Source organism: Fistularia commersonii, chromosome 32 (assembly GCF_037954325.1).
Source record: "Fistularia commersonii isolate RoL2024-O1a breed Wild chromosome 32, RoL_Fcom_v1.0, whole genome shotgun sequence".
Lineage (NCBI taxonomy): Eukaryota > Metazoa > Chordata > Actinopteri > Syngnathiformes > Fistulariidae > Fistularia > Fistularia commersonii.
Window position 1 is genome coordinate 2,502,397 of NC_141315.1, and position 27,398 is coordinate 2,529,794.

The 27,398-nt window shown below is 35.9% G+C and overlaps 1 protein-coding gene across 1 annotated transcript in view; it reads right to left on the reverse strand.

The window, feature by feature from the left end:
• Positions 1–5,698: 5,698 nt before the first annotated feature.
• atrnl1b (attractin-like 1b) overlaps positions 5,699–27,398 on the reverse strand; it is a 63,013-nt gene continuing 41,313 nt past the window's right edge. The window contains exons 25-29 of the mRNA XM_086139665.1: positions 26,963–27,024; positions 23,573–23,651; positions 16,501–16,611; positions 8,960–9,074; positions 5,699–8,540 (exon numbers count right to left, since the gene is read on the reverse strand). Coding sequence (XP_085995791.1) covers positions 8,416–8,540; positions 8,960–9,074; positions 16,501–16,611; positions 23,573–23,651; positions 26,963–27,024 — 492 coding nt within the window. The 3' untranslated portion in view covers positions 5,699–8,415. The remainder of the gene's footprint in view (positions 8,541–8,959; positions 9,075–16,500; positions 16,612–23,572; positions 23,652–26,962; positions 27,025–27,398) is intronic.

A 27,398-nucleotide genomic window follows, 5' to 3' on the forward strand; every position in this document is an offset into this window, starting at 1 on the left:
ATTGTGGTAGTTACCTTTAACAGGTATATCTTTACAGGTAAAAATGATGATGATGCTGCTGAAGCACTGGTCTTTTAGAGCACATTTCTGTTTTTCATTGGTATATGTGGAGAAACAAATATGGACAATGAGGTCTGCTCCTCTGTTTTATGGGGACAGTGTAGACAAAGCACAAGGAATGTGATCTTTTATGGAGGAAGCTAAAAACTAGCAGAAGGTCATTTGAACCTAACAAAGAGTATTTAATTTTGTTTAAAACTGTTAAAAAACAAAATGAAAAAAATGAAAACTGTATCTGACACACCTCACAATAAATGGTATGAGTTGACAAAGAAAATTCAGGATTGTTACTTAAAATAATGTTGAAATTCTTCTCTTATTTTGTTTGGCATTGGTTTATGCCTATGTTCATTATGTGTCGAGGTGAAATATACATTTAGAAAGAAAGATTAGAAAGAACTTCAGATTAGTTCATCCTTTGCATGTCCTTGTGTTTCCTCATCTGTGATTTGACAGTGGCGTGGCTGCACTGTGAGAAGAGACTGTCATTTTCACTGCTGAGGCTTTGAGAATGCAGTATACACAGATGTCCCCAGCCTTGAGGCACCAGTAGTCGTCATTAAACCTATGATAAATATTATTGCTCTCCAGTTTTACTGTTCCCTTGCCATAAGGCCCTTGGGGGGAAGATGGTGCCCCCCACCCCCACCCTCCTTTTCCTTAACTCCATTATATGACTGCAGGTCTACTCAATCAAAATATTTACCCTTGGCATAGATTAAAGAGGATACTGATAGAGCAGTTCAAATTGTTGCAGCGCTGCATGGTAGGGATCACATCTAATTACAGCAACTTTGATCTCAGCAACAATGTTTTGGCGCATCACAACTACACAGTGGGTTACACCTTTTCCATTTACCAGAAGATTGGCAGCAATTTCACTTTTTACTGTCTTTTCTGTTGTGTTGTTGAGTCTAAATGTCAGGGTGCACCCGTCTTTAATAAATGCTCTTTTTCTCCATTTTTCCAATCAAATCTTTGTTGGTTCAGTGTATGGGCAAAGAGGCGAGATAATAATGCACTTGGAGTTCACAAAGAAGATGCAAACAAAGGCCGTAATTGACTGAGTAGATGGATACAAATCTAAGCACTGATTTGGAAAAATGACATCAGGGAGCAGGAAATGTTCTTTGAGTTAAACTGGAGAAGTATCCAAAAACGCTTCTTGGAAAAGACTTAAGCCATTAATGCCATTATTGGCACATTTATATGGTTTCAAGTAAATATGTGTCAGCTAATGGAAAATGATTAGTACTTGGCATGGCTGTAGTATGCTACTGTGGCACTGCTGGAAGAATATGTTTTATGGCATTTCATGACTGTTATCTTATTACACAACCGCCACTCCCCCTCACCCCTTTCCACCAGAAGTCTCCTCAGTCAGTAGGCAATAGGCTCAATAAGATAAAGAGGAAAGCCTGCACGGTGGTTGGACTGAACCTGGACCATCTTTAATCGGTGGCAGTGGGGAGGGTTTAGGACAAACTGGGAGCATTCCCGGACAATCCTTCCCCTCCCCCTGCACGACAAGCTGTGTCTGATGTGCAATTCCTTCAGCCAACGGTTCATCCCACCCTGATGCAGAGCCAAAAGCTGCAGACGCTCCTTTGTGCCCACGGCCATCAGATTGTACAACAGCAGTCTGGACGGTACACAGCTCTGACCGGCCTGAAGTGCATCTGTGCTGCTTCCACAATCTCACAACCTTACCCCATTCACTACCTCACCCATTCACATGTCGTGTCATGTCATGTCCTAACTCTGCTGTCTTTTTTTATCCTTGTTTGTCCCAGCCCGCACACATCCTGCCTATTTTTGTTTATTTATTTTATTCATTGCTATTTATTTTTGTAACCATTTATATTGTCGTTTAGGTCTGGTTGCGTATTTTTCACCCTCTCTGTTCCTAGTTGTTGTCTATTGCTATCCTTGATGTTGTTGCTGTTATCTTTGTCTATTGTCTATTTATCTGCTATTGATGTATTCGTGGATGTCTTGCTATCTTCTGTCTTTCTATTTATATTTATTTTCATATTTATTTTGCTTTTTGTTGACATTGTAACTGTTGCTGCGGTGACAAAGGAATTTCCCCTATGGGGATCAATAAAGTTTATCTCATCCTATCTTATCTTAAGGTATCATGCCACAGTGAGAAGATTATGAAAATAAAAAAACAACCTTTGAGGTTATTTTCCAGTCTATTAGCAAGAAGTCATGTGTTATTGATTATTTTTTTTCCCTTAAAAGTATTTTTCGAAACGTCAAGGAACCCACAACACATTCCGAGCAACACTCACCTCCACGCTGCAGTCATTTAATTCAGCACCACGGAGAGTACCACTCTCCATGGTGCTTCATTCTCCGCTTAGCTCCACTGAAAAGCATCACATGGTGTTCGAGGTAAATAAAGGTACTCCAAATTGCTTTACCATAAATGAATTATTAAAAAATCCATGTACTCTTGTGTACTGCCTCCTTGGCCCTGTTGCAAACAGGTGCCTTACAGCTAGCATCCTCCTTTTCCTCCATTTCAAACTTGTGCTTAACTTTTGCATATTTTTTAAATGATACTTCTAGTTTCTGTTCGATGTGAAGATACTATTGCTTAAAACAATTCTGTAGACAATGGATTCCCGAGCATTTAACCCCTTCGGGCCCTTACAAGGGCATCTGAGATTCACACCTCAACCATACCGAGAAAGGGTTAAAACAATGTTTGCTATTACAATGGCTCAACTAACCTATCACTAATCATTACAGAACTTTCATAGTCTTCTCTCTTGAACACTTGAATCCCTTAAGTCCAGATAATCACTTTGGGGCATCAATTGACCATGATGATACAATGATTCAGTGAAATTAGCCTCTGTAAGCAACTCAGTTGGGGACCCAATTTAGTTTATATCAGCCATCTGATTTAGAGTTCCAGCATGAGACAACAGGATCTATAGAATATTGCAGAGCCGAAAAAAAGGACCCGAGGGACGGCACAGCACATGAAACAGAAGTGATGCAAAAATCACCACAACGAAAAATAAACCCAGCCGCATAATTAGATTTGCCTTGGGCAGTTTAAGTGACTCCAATCAGACACTGGACTACTTCGAAAGAAAGACAGCAACAGTCTGTTCAGTAAACCAGTAATTAGTAAAATAAAAGATAAAAGTAAAAAACAAGCCATTTATATTTTTGTCCTTCTAAAAATGCAGCAAATTGTACCAAATTGAGACGTCTGTGTGCTGTCCTACATGCTGTAGGTGTGCTGTCTACATAAGAATAATATATACCTCTGGAAAGCTATTCCAATACATCCCTCTACAAAGGTTCTTATGTCTCTGCTGGACACCAACCACGAAGCATTTCTACCTTGTTTTTTTTTTTTTCCTTCGACCCAACTGGACCAACTACTGAGAAGAATCAGATAAGTATTGATGCAAACATATTAAACTCAGAAAAACTGTATTGTTTGTGGCAGACAAATCATGGAATGGTATGTTGTGCTGATAAGCTGCAGATGACCATCAACACAGATAGAAACTGGAGTGTGTAGGTAAGTGTTGCAGAGGCAAATCCTTTTAGCAGTTGAGATGTAATTATGATATGATGAACAGCAAAGCAAGATGTCATATAAACCTACTTTTATTTTTCTAATTCTTTGCAGACCCTATGTGAATGGCAACCAGATTGATTTGGATGAAGGCAATATTGAAGAGAAAGATTTATGCATTATAAAGACTACAAAGATTTTTACAGTCATAGAGAAACTTTTAATATATATATATATATATATACACACACACACGTACATGTATACATACACACACACACACACATATATAAAAACACACAACACGTGTATATATATAGATATAGATATGTGTGTGTGTGTGTGTGTGTGTGTGTGCGTGTGTGTATAAAAACAATAACAAAAATCTTTTGATAATCACAAGTGTCACCTATTTATTTAATGTAACATTATGTTCCTAAACTCTTTTTTTGTCGTTTCTGTGCATTCGTGTTGCATTTTGTTATTAAGTTCGTGGGGCAAAAATAAAAGCTATGAAAACATTAATTTACTTACTGCTGCAAATCCTAAAGCGCCTCCACACATGTCCTCTCAATTTTACAAGCAAAGAAGAATCTGATGTTGTTGCTGCATCACAAATATATGACCCACAGTAAAATGTATCACAATTCCACCTCCTCACTGCCTGTTTTTGTACTGAGCAGGAGAATAAACTGGGCGTGAAGAGTCACTCGTGGCAGTGGTGCATCACACAAACAGCCTTTCAGATTATAAATTAACTACAGGCAAGTGAGATGTTATTTTTGGGGCTTGTCTGCATGAGTCACTCGGTTCAGATGAAACAACTTAATTTCAACTGGTGTAAAGGCCGAACATTGAACTCTCTGTTAGAGGTTACAATGTGGCAAGTAACCTGGATGTAAGTGATAGACAGTTGGTTTCATTGTAGTTGTTTACAAGACAATGTAATTTGGTCTTTCAGTAATGTCAATCCTTAGTGTTTGGCTAACTATTGACACTAAGTGCCCATTAATATGTTTGCATCAAGGTTCCAACCTAAAGCCCAGGTATTAATAGATGCAAATAAACAAATAGATAAATCAGAAAAACCAGTGCAACTGTTGTAAGACAGGATCCAGATCCAATAGTACAATCCTAATGCTTTAAAAAAATTTGCACCAGTGTCCTATATAGAACAATTTGGAACTGGTGAAGGACATCACGAGTACATAGTACTCTTAAAAAAGTTGAATTTTAAAAGCATTAGAACTAAAAACTAAGAGCTGCAACTTGACAACTAATACTTTCAGGCCCTGTATCCTTTCTTGAGAAACTTTCAGTTTACTTTTTAGTAAGCTTAAGTTATCTTGTTCACCATGTCACTCAACATAATGCAGTCTATTGTACGTGGTACAATACACGTTACCACACCAGGGATGAGGTTGAAAATCAGTTCCACATTGATTTCAAGCAGATTCCCAAATCGCCTTTGTATGCCGGCAGTATATCATCAAGTCACAGAATGATATAATGGAGGACTTCCCTTTCATAGTCCCTTGAAGTGGACACAAGTTTATCCATGAGCAGTTCCAGACCCTCTAACGTGAAACAAAACCCTTTAATTAATATTTGTTGAAATATTATTTGGGGTTTTCACAAAGAAGCAGCATGACTCTGCTGAAATTACATCTCAGAAAAAAAAGACCCTATAGGCTTGGGTTTCACCACAGATCAGGATGGTGCATTGAGCCATTTCCTTGGAATATTTTTTTACAATAAGAGACAAGAAATAAGGAGATGTATTCCACCCTTGAGCCCCATATAATTTACTTCATGGCCCAAAATTTACGAGTTTCAATGCATGTTTGTGTCATGGAGACAATTTTGAGAAATGTAAAACTGTAGCATAAATACAGGGTAGTACCAGTATTTCTTCTACCAGTTAAGTTCCTCAAGAGTTAGTGTTGGGGGGGTTATTTCATGCTATTTGATTGTTACCAGGATCACTGAAAAGACCCAGTCTGATTTTCCTGAACATCTGAAGTGGGGCAGAACAATGGCCAAGAAAGGATTCATTACATATTGGAGCACTTATTTTTCCACCTTCATTAACATTTCATGTGTGATTTTATTTTTACATTTTCACTTGGAAATATCATATGGCATATTTACAGCAATACTAACTAATAATAGAATTAGGTGTGTTTCGGGAACAGTTGTAGAGACCGGATAACCGTCTACTTATAGTCTAGTAAGGTAGTCCAACTCTTTGTTTGAACAAAGTAAAAACATGTTGTGATTGGCCATTTCATTATCAATAACAGCAGTGATTAATCAATAGAATACATTGTAAATCATAAGGGTGCTAGATACATGATTCTTAGCCTCCTTGCAGTCATGGTGGTTTACAATTTTTGTACCTATTAAACAAACAAAGGGGACAAGTGGGGGCTCTTTTTATAGTGCCTGGGAGTCAGATAAAGCTTCCTGACCAGTTGCACTGTATGACTCTGTTTATAGTGAATATTAAAAGTAATATGCCTTCCATATTCATGAGAGGTAAATGGGTTCATGGTCACATAGTGAACTCTTTACTGGTATACATTGTCCTTGAAAAAAATCTGGCTGATATGTATACACTGCATGTCAAGTCAGAAATATCCAGTGTCATATATTGTATCTTTTTGGACTTGTAAGACTGGCTGTAAGTTTCCCCCTAATTTTGCCTCAAAGGAACATTAAGCAGAAACAGGAAATAAATGCTGATCTTTAAAAAGGTCAAACTAGCTGTGACTCAAAATATTCAATTGTTGATTGTCTTTCTAGTTTCAGCAGAAAAAAAGGGAGAGATAAAACTTCAGACACAATAACCACTTGGTAAAAAAAAAAAACCTGGGTTAATTTAATGTCCATGCTAAAATTATGTGAGACTATTGGTGAAATACTTTTCAATGTTTCCTTTTTTTTTGAAGAGGGGGTGAAGAGGAGGTGTATTTTCATCTTTAAAATACACTGATGATGAGACTGATGGAAAGTTTTTCATCTTTTTTTTTTTACATAACAGAGAGACCCTGATTCCTGTGTAATTACAATGGTTTAGGACTGTTTTTTTAAAAGTAAAACAACTTACACTTGACAGAGCACTATGAAATGCATTATGACCACTTCGCAAAAATTGAAAAATAAAAATAAAGAAAAAAGAAATGCATGGCAATGCCCATAAAGTCTGTAAAAATGAACAATTCAAATATAGTGAATTTTAAACTTATTTAAGTCGACGATAAAATCAAGTTAAATGCTCCATTACACAGGAATTTGTTAAATATCAAAATAAAATATTAACAAAAATGCCCTTTTTACAAGTGTAGCAAAAGAATTACAATTTATTATAGATATCATATCAACAGATGAGGCCTTAGATAATTGGAAATATCTGGCCATTCTGTCATAAAAACCTGACAAATACATGATAACCAAATAAGTAAGTGACACATTTGTTCCAACAAGACACTGTACAGCTCAAAGGGGAGTCAGGGCTAAAAATGGTCAGCAGCTTTCAAAATTCTGCAGATCAGCACATCCTCTCCTTTGGACTTTCATGCCAAAGCATTTTAAAGGTAATGTCACTCATTGTACTCCATGATGGAAATAAAGTCAGAGCTTTACAGGACTTTTAAAAAATCTTACAAAACAACTGGAGAGCCAGAAGAGCATACTGTCCCTGGTTTCACTTAATCATGTAGATGTCTCTTACAGATTGTACCCAACAACTTACCAGTTTCAAGTTGCCCAGCAAAATGATAGCGTAACAATCTGCAGTAAAGAACCAAATGCTCAGTTTCTTTGACTGCACAGAAATGATTAGACATTTCTGTAGGAACTTATCTTTCAGTTTTCCATTCTTTAGATGGACAATTGATGGTTTCTCTTGTCTCCTCCTATTCGTAGTTGGTTCCTCCAAAAGCTTATAGTGATTGCTGGCTGATGTCTCATCCATTGGGGTATTTCACAGAAAATACAGACTTTAGCTTCAGCATGGATGGTGCATATGCATTGTACATGACCTGTCTAAACAGATCCTCAACGGTAATTGGAAACATAGTGTGAAAAAAAAACACTTATTTGTCACTTTGACCTTGGAAAGTGTCCTGGGTTTGTGCCTTGCTTTCCACACAAATAAAGTAGAACTATTTCTGCCCTAACAGCAGATGCTGAGTTAAAAGTCAGCTGTGTCGTTAAACAAATTGCTGTAGCACCATAGGAAAACTGTTGGTGGCACTCAGAAAGGACAAAACCCACTGGCAGATTTACTTGATATTTTCAATCTTCTGTTCTACTTCCAATACTGTGGAGGACAAATCAGTTTATCTAACTACAACTACAGACACCAATGCTTTCCCCCATGCTGAATAGTCAGTGAAATGTCACACTCACAAGTAGAGCTTCAAGAAGTGCAGATCCATCTAACTTATCTGTATCTCATATCATTTTGAGACACGCAAGCAGCTTTCCCCCATCATAAGACTCAAAGATTGTCCATGCTGTCCTCAAGCTGATTGGTAGAGAGCAGGACAAAGTATTGTGGCACAGGGTAACAAATAATTTCATATCACATGACAAGAGTTGCATTTATGCAAATACACTATTGGAAGAGGAAAGGAAAGAGAGATTGTGATCCTGGGATGCGGCAAGCTTCCGCATATTAGCGTAGTAGCAGCCAACTGACACCCTCTAACTTAGCCACTATTTGTCTCTCGAACCTTTGCCAGGTTAAAACGACATGTATCAAATGTTGAACCAGGGAACCCTGTGAAGTCTTCGTCTAAGATTCAGACACATGTGCCTTGGTGTGCAGGAGGGAGGGTCTTTCGGTTCTTTAGGGCCTGGGACTTTTCCTTAAAATCTACCGGTTTCTGCTGTGAAACGTCGATCAATGCACTGGCAACGATGAGTCCTAATGATAGAAAAAATACACAAGAAAAGGCACATTATGGAGATGGAAAAGAGAAAGCGTCAAGACAGGTAAGGCATATTGTCACATGTTTAATGACAAAATGACTAACAGATTCATGCACTGTTAGAAAGGGAAATAGTTTAACGTTTAAACATTATTTTACAATTGCAAATGAATAAACATTTTCTTGAAATATATGTAATCCTTAATCTAAAATCATTTGAGAACAGTGCAGGAAGCTTTGGCACATTTGAAAAATGTGAGGATAGTTTAGTTTGTTCATCTGTCTGGTAAACCTCCAAACATATATATCATGGAAAGTGGTGTCCCGATTTTTTGCTAAAATGATTACTATTTTTGCAAAATGAATCTTTAATAGAAACACATTTTAAACCCTACAGAAAAAATTGGTTCATTACCTGATTGCCCCGGTGGAGGTAGGCCCGAGAGCCCCGACGGTAGGCGTATCAAAACAGTTAAAACAGCAGCTTTCCCTCCTGAACAGGGCTCCATCGCAACAGGTTTTGGAGCACCCTTTGGAGAGATGAACCAATTAGAGCAGATTAAAAGTCCTTTTCCATACAGTTTTTGTTTCTTAACTTTTTGTTTAAGCTGAAATTTATATCAAATAACTCTTCCTCTTATGGCACAAAATACAGTGACAAAAATTGATGATTCATATGATTCAAATATGAATTGACTCAAATTCGCCATCAATTTTGTTAGGTAGAAAAACTGTACTTTATCAATCAACCTTAAGAGACCCCCAGTCAAAAGTATTAACTGCTGGAGAAACACTGTTTAGGAAAAAATGTCGTTCTGAGACAAATGCTTTAATTGATCTTTGAAAACAAAAAAAAACACTAGTGTCGCTCTCGATTTGACAGTTCACTCTGTTCAGGGCTACACTCAGAGTTAATGGCCAAAACAACTTGTCTCAAGCCCTAAAAACATGTCATCCTTACAATGAATGTCAGGGTTTCACAGCATGTTTTGGAAATAATAATATGCCTAGAATTTAGTTCTTTGTGCCTGCCTTTCTTTAGTTTTGCGATGAGATGCAGCAGAGGAAAACAGATGTGTAGGCATTATGCCTTAGATAAGTGCTGAGTGACAGTGACTTATTTAGAAAAAATGTTCCTTTAAAAACACTAATACTATTTTCATTGTATTTCAACTCTCACAGCTTTTGGGTACTTCCACATTCAGAGTAGGTATTCTCAAAAGTACTCTTGAACATCCATGTGGAACATATTAACCAAGTCAAAAGGTCTACTACTACAGTGAGTTGAAGCAACTGAAAATCTGTCTACAATATTACAATATTAAGGAGGTCTGAAACATCCAGCAGCAGCATGTTTACCTCTTTCAAGGACGTCACAAAGACGTTATTCATGTGACTAGATATGATTTCACTTTATGATTTCATTAGATCATTAAAGATATTTTTCCACTTAAAGCAGGGTTTCTTTTCCTTTAAATAACAAGTAAAAACACAACTAAAAGATAGCTCAGGTTTGCGTATGCATGATAGTAGATTTTGTACCAGAGCAGCGGTACGCTGATGCTGCTAGCTGTTAGCTGTATAAAATAGATAATTATCACCCAAAGTCTTATCTGTGCCTAAGGAGTGTTGTGATTGTTCTCTATTGACTTTAATTATATCTGATACATTCAACAATGTAGCTTACATACAGCTGGCTTATTATTGAACTCAATGTCTCAACAAATGTTCGTTTTAGCCCAATTCAGGCAGCTTTGTCTATTAACAGTGATGTGAATAGAGAGACCTTAATGTGGGCACCGTATCTGTGACATCAAATATGTGTATTCTGCCTTAGTTTGAGAGCTGCTTAAGTGCTGAAGATGACAATTCTCTCACAATAAAGTTTGACTTACACTTTGGAGTGTGGGGTCTTTAAAATAAATCAAGTGCAATCTTCCTTCCATTGGAGCATGCATTATAAAGTCTGCTGTAATTACAAATTAAATCTGTCCTTTAAAATGCCATCATAATTGCAACTGACAAGTAAGTGAACAGGTTTAAAAAGCACTTCATCAAGATGAAGCTCTTTGTAAGTCCACCAAAGAAGCTCTTTCTGTAGATAATGGATAAAAACTGAAACGTGCAAAATATCACAAGATAAGTTATGCAGGTATGCACATGTGTGCTCTGCTGATGGCCCTCTAGACTGCTAAACTGCTAATAACAAATAGGTTTAGCACTGTATACCAATGAATGTTGATTAATAAGGTGATTTTCTTGATGAGTCTCTTTATTGAACAGTGCCTTGAATTGAATGACATGATCTTGAAAAAACTCTTGTGCAGAATTTAAGTAATTTGCCAATGTCCTGAATTCGTTAAAGCTTGTTTTCTATTTTTTGTACCAAGAATCACCTTCGACTGATAGAGACAAATGGTGGTGGACTGCTAATTTATGATTGTAATAATAAGATGGGATTTGTCATTTTCCCAAAATCCATGGAGAAAATTTCAAATTTCTTTCAAACATGAACCAGGAAAAAACAGGGTAGGTATTGTCGACATCTATGCACATGGGATCCTATTTAAACAATCTAAGGTGAAGGGTTGAAAGTGCATGATGCTAGTGCCTTTGGGGTGCATCCATTCACTTCTAATTAGTTAAAACATGCACAATCAGGTCACAGATTAAGGACTACAGCACAAAGGGGATTTGACTCTAAATTAATAGAGTGTTGTTTTTCTTTTGCTTCATCTCCTGCTCTCAGGAGGTTGGTCTGCATACATATTTAACTGGTAGTCAGTTCTGGAAACAGTCAGTCTTCCGCTGAGGTAACAACTTCATTATCACTTGATAATAACATGTAAAAACATTTGTCTTCGTCCGTCTCCCCCTGTAGTTTTCTCTATCCTGTCATATTTTACTTGATTTTATTACATTTGCTATTAAGCAAAAATAAAGTTGGCACTGACAAAAAACACCCACAGTGAAAGTTTAAGTAAAAAGAGCAGCACATATTAACAAAGCAGGATGGACTCATTCTGTCAGATATTAAGGAGCTAACCACAGATATCCTGCAGTGCTTCATGTGAAGCTACAAGCACAATAATATTTTCTGTAATACAATAATAGAAATTCCTTTCAGGTATTTAATGCATTTGCAGTTCATTGATGTTTATCCTGTGATTTAAGAACTTGTATCCAAATGGATGATGGGTATACAGACCTGGAGGTGGTGAGTAGACAATCTATGCATGTGTATATGCTTGTGCTCCTGCTTATTCAGACATGTCTTATTATTAAGCCATTTAAATACACAGGAACAAAGGAAAGACAAAGGAAAAACAGTGCATTGACTGTGGACCTTGGTCTTTGTGGAAATGAGCAAACATCTAACAAAAACATAGGAATAAATGCTCCAGACCACACTTAATTTATAGATGACCACATCCTTGTCTCACAGCAATTAGACCAATTCAACAGACATAATCAAACAATGACATGGTTCTCTCAAAAAGACTATTTCTGTGCCTGTTTCCATAGTCTAATTAAGTCCCATAATCAGAATGATATTGTGTATCTGCACAGGTATGTGGATGACAGAGAGGCACATACTCAAGCAAATGCTGACTGTCAAGGGTTATTAAATTGGCAGCCATTTCAAGACCATTCAAGTGATCATTCTAATGAACTGTTGTACAAACTAAAAGTCATGCAAAGCATCTAATTGAATTGATGCTCTGTTTATATAAAAGATAACCTCCTGTAAGCTATAGTAGTATAAATACATGGATCACTGGCTGAAACATCATTAAAGCTGCTCCCAACAAATCACTTGCACTGAGATGAGACTCCACCTTGTAAAACATGTGAGCAGAGCAAGGCTATTTCTAACCAAGAAACATGAGAAGTAGTATTACTTTATAAACGGTTTGGTTTTTTTTTTCCCTCTTGTGGCTGTTGCCTTCTCTATACAGTCCAATTGTTACTGATCTGGGAAGTTTGACCATATTAAATTTCAAGATTTGCCGAACGCAATCTTGCTCAGTGTGAAATGCTCGCATGCTAGCTGTCCTGCCTCAGGTTAAGTCATACCATTTTTCCTCAATTGTGCAAATTTGCTTCCCTTGTTCTTTGTGTTTTTTTCAAGTTCAGCTTGAGCACGGCATGCTTTGATGTACAGCAATTGGACAGCAGAAGAAAATGAGATTCAAAAAAAAAAAAGGTTCTACATGATCCAGATGTAATGCATAGAAAATTTTATAATTAATTAGCTGAGATCATGCTGGCTATAACAATACAATAATATAAGTAGATCCCTTGAGACTGATGCAAAATCCAGTACTTTCAACGCTTTAACAATGTACAATGGTCAGACACCTGAATTCTGGCTTAGAACAATGTGTATTCACTACTCATCATTCTGATCTGTTTTTCTTACGCACGCACGCACGCATGCATGCATGCACACACACATTCAGCATCTGCTTTCCTTTTTCCTGTTGACAGGTGCCATCCATCATACTAGTTGTCTGTTATTGGTCCCATGTGTTGAATGCTGGCCATGGTGGAGACAACTGTGACTTTGAGTGCTTGGGCCCAGTTTGTTCTATGGCCAACAGCTGTTGACATTTTGTCACTAAAAGCAATGTCTATCTCTAATAAGTACAAGCCAACCAAAAATGGAGAAAGTAGGCAGGATAACTTGTCATTCCCTTTGTCAACCAGCTGGAGGGTCCAATCGATTTTATGACTAAGACCTGGTACTAATCAGAGTAGGGGGGGGCATTGCAATCATGGAGCTGGGTCTAAGATATTTTCGACAGTAAAAATGGGAGGAAGTGAACATCTGGTGCCGGATCACCAATTTCATTTAGTGTAAAAATAACTGTATATTTTGCCATTTTCCAGATATTATTCTGAAAGGTATTTTTAATTTTTTAACTTTAGTCTGTCTAGTTGAATTCAAATAAAAAACAAACTTTTGAAACAAAATCATGTAAGTGTCTGTTGTAAGTGTCCTGTTATGTTGTTTGTCTTGTCTGCATTAAGTCAGCAGCTGAGTGGTCTGAGGTAGTAGTAACAATGGAACTGCTGACACAAATAGGAAACCAGTAATACTAGCCTGTCATCAGTGTCCTCTTTGACATCAACAACTATTTCAAAATGCTAAGTGATGCCAGATGCTGACCAATTAACATTTATAAAAGAGGTTTGTTTCATTTCAGCTCACCTTCAGTTGTTGCCAAGGCAAACCATGGAGCTGTATGTAGTCCCACAGATGCATTTGTAGATGAAAAACCATGTGGACTGGATTTTTTGTCTTCTCAAATAAGTAGTCAAAATACAACGTCTCAGACAGGATTGTTAAAAACCAGAAAAAAATAACAATATGGTACGGATAGACTATGATAGAAGATGATGTTGTTAATGCTATTTCTGACAAAATATGTTTCTCTTTACATACAAATCAATCAGTTATTGTGATACCGCTGTATCTATACAGCTGTTTGAAACTTAACAAACCTTTTTGTACATCAGAGTAACCAATAATAAAGTAGAAAGTCAAAAATGAGATCTAAATGATATACAATGCAAATTCTCATATTTTTTTTATCCTTTATTTATCCTTTACACAGTGAACCCTCTTGTGTTTCACCTTAAGGCCCAGCTTATGTTATATAACCTATTTAGAGATGTTGGGTTCAGCTAATGCACTTCTGGGTTTGGTTCCTAGACTGCCAACTAATTATCACAGACTTTTCTATACAATTTACATACTTAGAATGTGAAGAAAGATAACACCTCCAAAAAAATCAAATCAATTACTTACTATTATACAACTATTAATTCCTTTGTAATGTAACAGCAAATAACATGTCAATTTGTCACATCAGAAGACCTTAAAACCTTGAGCACATATTCCAAACAACATTAATTATTTAATTTTTCAAAAGGAAAAGCATTAACAATAGCAATTGAGAGTTTCCATTGGTTCAGAAATGTTATTTGAATGTGTTTCTTTGTTTTAAAAAGCTGCAGAAACTAAAGCAGAGATTTTCTGCAGTCTCAAATGGTACAAAGCGCTCAAGTCTACCTACCTCAGCAGACAATGCGATTATCACAAACTAATAAATATACATTTTTGAGTGACTTAGAATCATTAGTATTACAAGTTTATTCATCCTAGATTAAACAATGAACTGTTCCATTCATTTTAGAAATGCTTTTCTTATCCTCACTAAAATGTGTGAATATAATATGCATATGTGGAGGCGAGGAAGTCACTTGTTTCACTTTAGCATGCTGAATTTACAAGGGAAATGCCACATGGGAATCTTTACCACAATGTTCTCAAGAGCTTCTGGCAAAACACTGTCACTATAACTTCATTAAAAGCTGAACAGACATCGGAGTGAAAGACAGTCAAGCATTTATAGGTTCATGAAGCATCTTGGGAAGGTCACGAAGCAGAAAATGGAGGATGCGCTTTTTTTTCCAGTTATCATTTCCAAAACAGCTTGTGACATTGTTTACAGAGACACTCTCCAGTGGGCACCAACTCTCTACCTTAATACATTCTATAATGCATACAGCATCTTCGGTTGTGAGAGGGAGGAGCACTCCTGGACTTAATTGTGCTATAATGTATTTCATGGACCAAGCACACATGTCCCACTGACGAGTGCTTCATTAGTTAACTGAAATCATGTCTGATGCAATCAAAATAGCGGTTTCTTTAACTATTGAGATTCAGATTGCACTTTACTGCTTGAAAAGTGCAACAATGAAGTGCACTCAGAGAGGTAAGAAGCATTATTTTTCTCCGCTTCTGCTCTAAACATTGCCCTTCAAGACACCATAATGCATGTTGAGTACTGCTCAGCACTACACTAATAGCTTATGTAGTACCTCTTTGCCGGTTGCCACAGTGATTTTCTCTCAGAGGCAGGTGACACAGAGCTGGCCTTGAGTGGGGAAACACTGTTGGTCCTCTGATGCCAATTTGAGGATGTAGCTCTCAGTACTGCTTTTAACTATGCTTTTATCCCTTGTGGCATCGAGTCCTTGATTGTGCTTGGTGTAAAAATTATTTTTATTTTCTATTTGCTTGAAAGCTATAAAATTATTGGTGTAAAGATATGACTTGTAAGGAAGACAGTACTAAAAGGACTCAAACAAACATGAGCATTCAGAACATATTGAATTACAGAGATACAGAGATAAAAGACTCATTGACTCAGTGTAAACATGCTAAACACCTTGTGTATGATAATGACTTTGTTAAAAACACATGTAAAAGTGATCAACATATCTTTGTGGTAAGTTGAAATGACCATGAATGATGCTTTTAGATATTTTGTGTGATGACACAATACTTACACTAAAGGGAGTATACTTAATTGATTGAATGTTTCTCTGGTGATATTTTATCTAACAGAGGGGCATGAGGGTTGAGAATTCAGTGAGAATTCTTTTGGATTGTCATTGAATTGATGACTTTATCTCTTTGAAATGCATAATGGGTTTGAGTCATAGGTAAATAAATTAATTTAAATGCTTTGATTCAAAATCATCAGATATATTTTGGTCTCTTACATATAAATGGCACTGTTTTGAAACATGTGGTTTTCATTTGGAGCTTTAGGAAACACATGATTTTTTCACCATTTCTAAACATTTCATGTCACTCAACAAATTTTATTATAATTATTATTATCATTTGCAGACAGATATGTTGTGAGAGGAAATAATTTTATGAGGCAAAATGCCACAACGTCCTATGAAAACAGAAAAAAATAAGAATGCTGTTTCATCTTAGAGAATGATGTCTGAGAAAGTGGTGATACTGGACATTTAAATTATCATAGTGGCTGCATGCAACAATGATCAGTTAATTTGAAAGGTGTTAAAGAAATGTAACTTATAATATATTACTTTATATGTGATCATGTATGCAAGCATATAACTCACATCAATTATGGGTTGCAACACTTTTGCAGTTTGCTCTCCTCTGGCATCCAGTGCAACTGCGACTGAAGCGAATGGACGACTGGCCATCTGTTGACGCTCTCTCATCAGTTGCTGTAATATGAAAAAACGGATGAGTGATTAGCTCAATGTAGGTTAATCAAAATATAATACTTTAAAAGGCTGTGCCATTTTGAGTGTATACTGAGTATGTATAGGCTGACACCATCCAAAAAGCTACATAATCTACGTATTTAGCGATATCAGTTGTATTGTGTCAGGAATTTTTCATGGGAAGCCGACAACACAAGAAGGAACCTTAATTCCAAAAGGAATTATTGTTATGAAAAAAAACAAACAAATAAAACAGAAAGCAGGTGCAATCACGATTTCTCTGTAAAATTTTTCAAGTGATGCAGCATTTGGAAAACAATGAGAAACATAGTTGAAACACATAGTTAGAGAGATAGCTTCAATGTGTTGTTGTCATCATTGCGTTATTAGTTAGAACTGTTGTAAACATAGATAGTATTCTATGAAAACCTGAGATATTGGTTTTAGATAAGAAGCCATGAAAAGGCTTGGAGTTTGAAAATAGAAGCAACTTAAAAATGATAAACTGTGCATTGCTGCAGTGTTCATACACAGTATACTACACCCACAGGGCTATCACAGTACAAAGCTAAAAATCAATAGAAAATATCAATGAGTAAACACTGAAAGACTATATAAAACATCTATGCCCTAAAGACATTTGGAATTACTGTGCCCCACATTAAAGTGATGAAGCGACAATTTCCAGTTATGTCAACCTTAATTTTGAAAGTTTACATTTAATTCCTAGATGCTTACAGTTAACATAATGCTACTGGAACATTTCTAAATAAACATTTTTGGCTCCTGTTTCTTGTTTTTTTGTCAATTACCACAATATCCAAAACATCCAGATTGCACTGAGTGATATTAAAAAAAACATAAAGTTGTAATAGCTTGAATATTCAAAACATTGGAAATTCAAAAAATTGTCCCAAGGGTTTTGTACAGAGATGGTAACCTATTTCTGCTGCTTAGATCGAGCAGAAAATAGCTTCTTTTTTCCCCCCACCACTAATCAATATTGTAAAACAACTAGCGCCACACTTTCATCAACAGTGCAGTGTCTGATCGATATCTAAACAGGGCAACATATTAGCACCAAGGACATCACTGACTGTTTATTGGATTTGTGAAGAGCTTAAGTTTGCTGCTTTAAGATCTAATTGTACTTTAGATTACAGAAGATTTTAGCTGATGTGATGATTGACCTCATGCCCTGTTCTATCTTCGATTCAATGTGTATGTCTTTAAGTATGCACGATTATAGTAGCGCTTTACAGAAAAAAAAAATAAAGCTAATATGGAACAAAATGAGGAGCTAATATTGTTGGATACTATTTAAATCTAAACCTATCCTTCTTTCAAAAACACTAAACTGTAAAACTACTTACTGATTGCCTCATATTATATATATATATATATATATATATATATATATATAAAAGAAGAAATCTGCTGGTGTGGATAAATTTTAAGAAGATTTTGAGCTTGCTATCAGCCTCATTCTGAATACCTTCTCAGTAAACGTCAGTATTCAATAATCTGACCATTAATTAGCAAATTTCAGATGCAGTCTGTAGAGGTATACAGAAGAATAAAAGCTCAATTGAATGGTAAAGACGTACGCGTTTGTGCGTGCGTGCATGCGTGCGTGCGTGCGTGCAGGCGATTTCAGATAAAGCCTTTTTGAAGCAATACTTTGTGGTATCCAGGACTACGTTGGGACAGGTTAACAAAAAAGCCTGTCACAGCAGGTTTTGTGCTAGTGGGTCTAGTGGGAAGATAACAAGAGAACAATGACATTAAATTCATGTGTTGTATATTCATATACTCATATGTTGGAAATAAACCATTACATGTTATCTTAAAATGAACCAGTCACAGTCCATAGAAATCCCTATGTTTCATCCATCGATGACAAATCTAGTGCATTTGAATTATACCTTCACCCATGTTTTTTTTTCCCCCCAATCGGACAAACTTTTATCTTTCCCTACATAAGTAGCGAGTAGAGAACAGCTGTACTGATATTTAATCCTATTTTGCTTCTTTTTTGTGTCACACCACCAGAATAGTGTTCATACCTGCAAGGACATAAATGACACTAAAGGCTCTGTACAGTTTCCTGTGGGTAGAAATCGGTGAAGGTGTTATGAGAGCCGACTTTACAGCTACATGTGACTAGATAACCAACAACTGGATATTTAAAGTAAAAAATGTCAATTTTCTACCAAATCTTAACTATGTCTATGGCCCAAATAAAACATAAAAACTAAATATTTAATAATATTTTATTTATCAAATCCAACATGGGGTACACATTTGCATTACTCTTTTCTCTGCAACATAAATAATGTTTTTTATAGATAGAATACCTTCAATAAAAAAACAGAGTGACTGATAGGAAGTGAACAAAGGGAAAATTTAGGTATTTTCAATGGTGCTCTGTTGAATCACTAAAAACACACTCAGGGCAGGGAAAGGTGAGAAAGAACAACTGCCATATGAAATTGAGATTGATCATCCCATTGATTTTTCTTGGTCTATTTTTGCAGCTCTGATTTTTAAACTCAAGAACCCAGGGGTTCATGTGGGTTTGTTGTACATCTCTAGCATGAAACATCTTACAGTAACATCAAACCTATAGATTTAAGCTGCTGGACGCTACAGGTCAAAATGAGAGATTTTGCCCTTTTCAAAAAGATAAACACAAGATAAAGGTAGCTGGTGAGGTTGTTGCGAAAAAAGAGAAAATAGCTAACGGCTTATTTTTTCAACAGAAACATTGAAAATCAAACAACATTAATCCTAAATGTCAGATAGGAGTAATGTTATTTATCATGTAGCAGGATTAATTTAAAGCTGCAAAGTATTTGAAGAGAATGGAATAAAAGTCAGCGAATGAATGTGCTTTGTTTGGTGTCCAGCACATGCATCCAGAATGTGCTGGGAATATGATCATCAAGGGGTTGGCACCCTAACAGAAACATTCTAGAAATGAATACTAGATTAATGACAAAAGGCTGGAGTGAACTCTGTAAAACCAATTAATGTTCAATGACGGACTGATTTTGTCAAGAATACAAGCTGCACTCATTCACTGTTGTGATAAGGTTGCATATGCTATGCAACTTGATTAATTTGGCAACTGAGTGTGTGACTTATCTATCTTGTGAATACAGACTTTTGTTCCTTTCAGAGGACTCTATAAAAGGGTAGGTCTGTGCATATTCTTCACCTAAGCAGGTCACACTGTCCTTTCAAAAGATCACAGGCAGTACCCACCACCACTGCATGGCTAAATCAAACCGTATAATCAAAATATCATAAAATGTTAGGTGAAAACAACATAAAGCAGAATATCAGAATGTATTAAATTTATCTATTCATGTATGGGGGTCACAAATATCTATCACGATAAGTCTGATTTTGGTTTCAATTCTATTGGCTCAATAACTCCAGAACAGACTGTACAGTCTGTACAATCTTCAACTATTGTTAATGGTCTGAGCTGATCAATACCTTTGATAATGATTCTATGTTCATGTATCAAGAATTCATTTTAAAAATGTGTAGTGCTGCAGTTGCCGAAGACTGAAGGACAACATTCATCTTAATTGTATCTCCATTTTTCCAGCAATCCATTATCTCAACTGCTTATCTTTTGAGGGGTTCTTGGGAGGTGAAGTAAATTCCAACTGACATTGGACAAGGGACAGGGTTCACCCTGAAAAGGTTTAGATTGTTTTACTATAAACTAGGATCTTTTTCTAACAATTTACCTGTGGAGTTAGAAGCGTTATAAGCTAGGGTGAACTTCTTATTGAAATGACATCAAACAAAACATCACATAAAATTGTTAGACTACAAACTTTCACTTAACAAGGGACAATCAAGGTGACCAGGGGCTTAAGAGTAGGATAATCTTATTAAAGCAATCAATGACTGCTGATTGAGCTCTTTCAACAGACAAGTGCTGGTGGGATACTATGTTAACAGAGGGACATTTGAGAAGACTTGAATCTGCTGAAAATAGCTCTCCAGAAGGTACTCATACTTACCTATCAACACTTCTAATAGTGCAAAACATCAAAAGCAAGAGATAAGTGTGGACATGTTTTACAGGAAGTGATTACTTCTTGGCCAATATTCCTCTAATCCTACTGATTGCCTAGCAACTTCATGGTGATAAGAGAATTTCAACTTATTACGATCAGCTCCAAAAAAGCATCAACTTGCAATTTTTACAATTAGTCTTTTGTGCAGATTAAACAGGATTCAATGTATAATTTAGTGAGCTTTGGGAGGGCTGGCAAGCTGACTTTAGTGTCTTCAGACAGACCCAGGTCAAGGTTTCCAATGTTTCCACTTTTGTGCAATGTCATTCTAAATGGCTGTTAGATGCATATCCACATTTGCAAAAACGCAATCAACTTTCTCATTGATTTCTTGACAGAAACACATGATTCAAAAATTAACAAACTATTCCTGTAATGTGGAAAAAATGGAAACAAACTTGCTTCACTAAAACAAAACATATAGCTGTTTATAGCTAAACAAATATAGCTGTTTTTTCTTATTTCCTTTCTCAACTAATACAAGTATCACATACAGCCTTTTCTCATCTTACAATTCCAATGGTATTATAAGATGTATGAGCTGTGTATATGTCATTTAAGAAAAATGTTGCAATGTTGCAAATGTTGCAGTTGTAAGCTGAAACATAAAGGACCTACTTGTGGTAAACACTGTTAGATGACAGGATAATTATGCTAAGCAGGCACAGGGTCTGCTCGCAGGTTTTGTTTAGAGAAGGATTTTATGTACTTGTGTGAATTTTTGTGAGGAAAAAACCTTTGAATTTGCTTTGTTGAAATGTCAGAACCCACTCACTCCCTTCCCCCACACAGGTAGCTTCAGAGTGGTCAGCCTCCATGGCATTTACTGGTGTTACTTCTTTATCCCTTTGGTCCCCACTCCTTGTCTAATTCTTATTATCTTATGTTAAATAAATACAATACCCAAACCACCTCCTGTCATAATATCCTTATGTTTGCATTGGATGAGAAATTACTATTGTCAGTACTGTGAAAAAGATTTAACTATTCAAATGAGGTCACAACCTGGATATGTTGTGGGTATGTAAAAAGAGAAGAATGAAAGTAGTGGTACTTTTTAGTTGAAATACATTCCGACTGTAAATAGAATATTGATTGTATTTTTCATAAATTTCAAGGGTTAATTCTACAAGTTGAGCACGATTTAGAAATTGATTTATCACAGATTGATTGGGTTTGCTTTCTCTCCCTCACCTGTAAGGGAAGCGCTGATGACAGTTCGCTCATTACATGGCGAACTTGGAGACAGTAACATCCTATCTGTGTTTGCTTACATTAAGTTACCCTTAAACAGGTGAGAGCTATGTTTGGTTGATGTTAAATGAGTGTATTTGTTAAAAGTTTGTTGTAGAGAGTGAACCATGGGAAAAGAACCTGCACTGAACTGAATGTGTGTTTACTGGTAATTGAGATATTAGCATGTGTTGCAGCAGCTATTCGGCATTGTTTAGTCAATGGATGTGTACATAGGGCGACTAGTTAAAATAGTAATGTTTATGGCAATGATCTTAAATGTGTATGTGCCTTTGAGTTAGTGTTAAAATTGTTATAAAGTAAAGGAGGTTAAGATAGTGAATGATATATGTACATTATGTAATTGGTGATTCTGTTTATTTCATGGTGAACCTGAAGACCTTAAGATTGTGTTCGTATTTACTTAATTTCACTTCCATTATGCATGAAATTTAAAACTGATCTTAAATGCAATTAAAGTCCAAGCTTCACAAATATAAAATTGTACAACAGTCTGCTACTTTTAGGTCCAGAAAAAAAATGGGATTCGGATGCCAACAAAAGCTGAAAAAAACATGTTTTCCTAGATTAACCTCAAATTTAGAGATGGAAGTATTCTAATCATTTTTTTATTATTATTTAGTTCCCTCTGTCAGCTGAAGGGCAGTGATAAACAGTTTATGAAATACCATGAGCTGACCTACAAAGTGAGCAGAATTTTAATAAGGAGAGTCCATCTGCCCCCATTAATTTTTATTGACTTTAATTCTTTAGATAGGCATGATTTTGGGGCACGATAGCCATCATCCTTGTTTTTTGCTTTCAATCGGGATATAAAAATCCAGATCCTATGATTGTCAATGTCAACCACAAAAGGAACACAGATAATAGAGGCTAAATTAATACACTGCAAGTAATAAGATTGGCTGTTAACCCAAATCAAATTCTTTGCTGTATGCCACAGAGCATCTACAAGAAAATAGGATTCACACAAAATATATGGAAATGGCTGGTTGCTCTTGGACATGCAGTAAAGGGTTGAGGGAAAAGAAGAAAATTTTCCATACATTTACTCACTTCCAGCATATCCTACTTCCTCCTTTGTATTTTTCAGAACCTCTTCTTTAATCTCCCCACTGTCAATCATCTTAATGTTTATTCCTTTTCATTTCCATCCTTTCTAGACCCTGCATTTCATACCAACACTGAAGTGATATTGACATATTTACATTCAGTTTCTCAGCACACTTTCCCAGTGGTAAACTTTAAAAAGTAAATTATTTTGTGTTGTAGTTTTTGTTTGTTTGTTTTTCCCACTAAATACAGGTAACTTGATCACACTGTGAAACACATGCCATAACTTGAATCAAACACTCAGGCTCTAATTAGGCTCTAAAATATGACACCTGGTATTGATTACCTGCTGTTTGCCCAAAACTGATTGTCATCCTGTGTCACTTTAAATTGGAATGCAAAAGACTGAGCACACAAATACATGACATTTTTCACACAAAACTTGTCCTTAAGTTTTGTAACAGATGAAAATTGGACAGTATCATACTAAGTAACCTCAAAAATGAGGTATAACGTCTGATTTATCCAACATGGAATTTTAAATATAGACTTACCTCTCTCCGTCGAGAGGCCCAGCAGGTCTGTTTGATCTTCCACACCACTGCTGCCACCAGGAGTAGTGACAAAAAGCAACTGGAACAACAAAAAAAGAAAGCTGTAAAGTCTGAATGGAAAATACAGCAGGCAGAAATGAGAACATAGATTTTTTTCCCCAAATTTGGAGAAAATTTGAGCCAAGCAAAAATACATTTGTTTAGCAATAGACAGAAATGCATTCTTAGTCACACTGTAGGTCCATCACACTTCATTTGTTGGTGGGTAATGGAACTTCGTTATCATTAACCTGCTAAAACTGGTATAACTTCATGATTCAAGACACAGAAGATAGTGGATATTGGTGTGTGTCAAACATCTTCAGTAATGTGGTGTGTCTGGGTAGGGAAGAATAGAGTTAAGGAAAAAGACAGGATTAATTCATGATGCTTCATATCTGAAAAAATGTTTATTCCAGGCAAGAATGCATTTTCCAACATTGGAACTTTCAATATTTCAATTAGAAAATCAAAATTGGAATTTTGAAATCAGTCCTAGGCATCAAAGTGTCATGTTTGAAGCGATGTAAAATGCTTTTTTGGCAGGACAGAATACTTTTTCCAGTACTATCTAATACTGTCGAATAACTTCTGTCATCACGCAAAAACAGTCAAATACAAATATCTGGAGAAGAAATTTTTTGATAGCCATTTCCATTAATATTTTTCAACAGAAGAAAATCAAAGCATCCCATCCTATTAATACACTTGGTGTCAATTTAATGGGGGTCTTTTATAGATATTCAGTTTTCCATGAATTGTTATGCTACTGTTGCTGTGATCCTTTAAATTGATCAAAAAATGAAAAAGATAAGCATTAACCCTAAATTTCAGGCGTTCCTTCAAGAACCAAGCAAATTACATTAGAAATCTTTTCTGCCTTTAAATGTGGCATAAATGAAAGGTAATGTTTATATTTACATGTATTTATATACACATTGAATATTGAGTATATGTTAGTTTGGTGTGAAGGTGATGAGCTGTAAGTAAGACAACACTGGAAAAAGAGACTGCTCAAAAACAGCAAAGGTAAAGAGAAAAAAAGAGAAATGTAAGTCATAGAAACAGTCAAACATCCCATGACTGCACATGGAATTTATTCAAAGAGATCCACAAGCTGGTAAATCAGTCTTTTCAAGGTACTTGTATCATCTCATTCAACTTTGTGTCTGTGTGTATGTGTTCCTCACAAGGTCAGGTCAATTAATTACTGAACTAATTGATTTAGTAATGTCCTAAAATATATGTGTTATTAGTGGATTGTAGCTTGCTTCATTTAAAGAAGCGTGCGAGAACTTGGGTATAAAATATCTCCTACTAGACGGTTATGACTATTAAACATCAAAAATTTCTTGGCCTACAATATTTTTTTATTACACCTTCCATACTTACACTAAGCTGAGTATTCCATACCTGTATAAAGTTTTACACACACAGCCCTTGCTTGTTTCAACTAAATCTTACCTATATACACCACATGTACATACTGTGCATTGTGAGGTTATAGCCAGATGTTATATCTGGGGTGTGGCAGGCCTATCAGATTTATGAGTAAAACTACATGCCTTTACAAGACAGAAAATCTCCTCAGTGGAAATGTATGCGTCACAACCTGGATTAGGAGAATTATGATGATAGCATTTATACAAATTTACTCATGATAATCCAAGTTTGTCCCCCTGCTGCACATGTTATATTTCTCTGTATAATTAGGTCTATAAAGAGCAAATTCATTTGCAGACAAAATTCCATAAACACAAGAGTGGCTTAAAGTTGATTTTGATATTGAATATAAAATAGTCCCTGAAGTTATGCTGCAAGTAATACACAATTGAAGCAACCTCCTTTTTAGAGTGTTTTAGCATCTCATAAAAATGCTTGACAGAATTTAGACCCTTACAGCTGTATATTTCAACTACCCAGCACACTGACACTGAATTAAGTCTGGGAAGTCAGCACAAAGAAATAGCAAAATGAGGGACATGCTATGTGTCTGAAGAACTTCTAGTGAAAAAGTAAAATGAACTTAGAAAAAAAAAAAAAACAGTTGGAGAAAACAGGTAGCTTCTAGTCAGGTTCTTAACTCTGTCTCGTACAAGACGGGCTAAAAACCCTGTGGAGTGACTTGACATTTTGTCATTAGGTTTTACTGAAAAGCTCCTGCACAGGAATGACAACTTCAGACTACAGCAAGGCCTTGTGCTTTTCGGTATGTTTTGTAGCTCACTGAGAACTGGACAACTCTAATAAGAACAACAATTAAAGATAATTAAAAAAACTACATGCAGATATGAATGAAAATCATTTAGAAATTGTGAGAAAATTTATAAAAGCAGCGCATTAATTGACTAAATATGACCACAATGTAGGACTTTCATTTAAAGCATTCATTTAAAGTGTCAATCTGTTTTACAAACAAACACTTCAGGTTTTTGTTTGAGGAGATTGCACAAAAAGTTATATGATCATGTAATGTATTTTTCATTATTCAAAGTTAATACATATTTTTGATATAAATAGGTTTATACTTCAAAGGATCATTCTTCTGAACAAGACAATTTCACAATTTCCTCTATATTTGTTATTCTTTTTAAAAAAAACCTGAGTAAATGATGCAAGGAGCTGTCAGTCATATTTTAGATCAAATATGAGCCCTTTGTGTCTTGCCTTTCCTTCCAAGAATTCATGGGTTTTGCTACTAAACTGTAATTCGATCAGATGGGGCAGACGATAGCTGATTATGTGACAGTTTTTCAGGACAGTTATTGTGGAGTGGGCAGTGATGGACAGGTGCCTTGGGCAATGGCTGTCTTGTATTCCAACCCTGAAAGCTATACAGATAATACATTGGCTATCAGCTTTTTGGCGGAGCATACCTTTAACTAAACTGAACACACAAATGCAGAAAACGCATTCGTTCAAGTTTGTAGTTTTCCTGGCACATAAAAATTGAAACTTTACTTGTACTGCTCAAAGCACCATAAACAGGATGAGAGGAAAGGCTTTAAATGTGAAAATTAATAAACGTAACTAAAATAAAACATATTTGCCACTGATAATTTATACAGTTCTGCCTGAAGGACTCTTGATTGATTTTAAACACTGGAGCCACATGATCATCCACACCTAAACTTTTAGTGAAAGTTCATTTGATTCATTAAATAAAAATCAGTGTGTTGAAGGCCCAAAAAGTGTTTACTGTCTGAAGTAACCTGAATGAGCCCCAGAGGTAGAGGGAGGGGAGAAGAAAATGGTGGCAGGTCAGATTCTGGATAATTATACTTGAAAACGAAACACTTAAGAGCTAAAACAAATCATATTGAGTATTTTAGTCATGAATATTTCACCTACCTGAAAAATGTCACAAAGAACTGCACAAGGTCCATAATGCTGTTGTGTTGAGAAAAGGCAATCTAATGGTAAAACAAAATTACATGTTACCTATTAATTTCAAGATGGTAAATTAGTTGTAGGAACAAAGTGAAAATTGAAACATGTTCAGGTAACAAACATTCATATTGGGTTTAAGTAAAATACATCAATACATAAATATATGCATAGTTACTGCACATAATATATATTAGCATATAGGCATGGATGTGAATGTGATGTCAGTCAATCTTTTAATATGAACCACTGCAAATACATGATAATAAAAATATATGGGGAAACCATCTGAATAAACTGGAATTTAATAACCGCCTTGATATTTCTTTTTAAAAGAGCTGGTAAAATAACTTATTTTGTTGTCATTATTTATATTGTAGTTTAGTTCTGGTGGTGTATT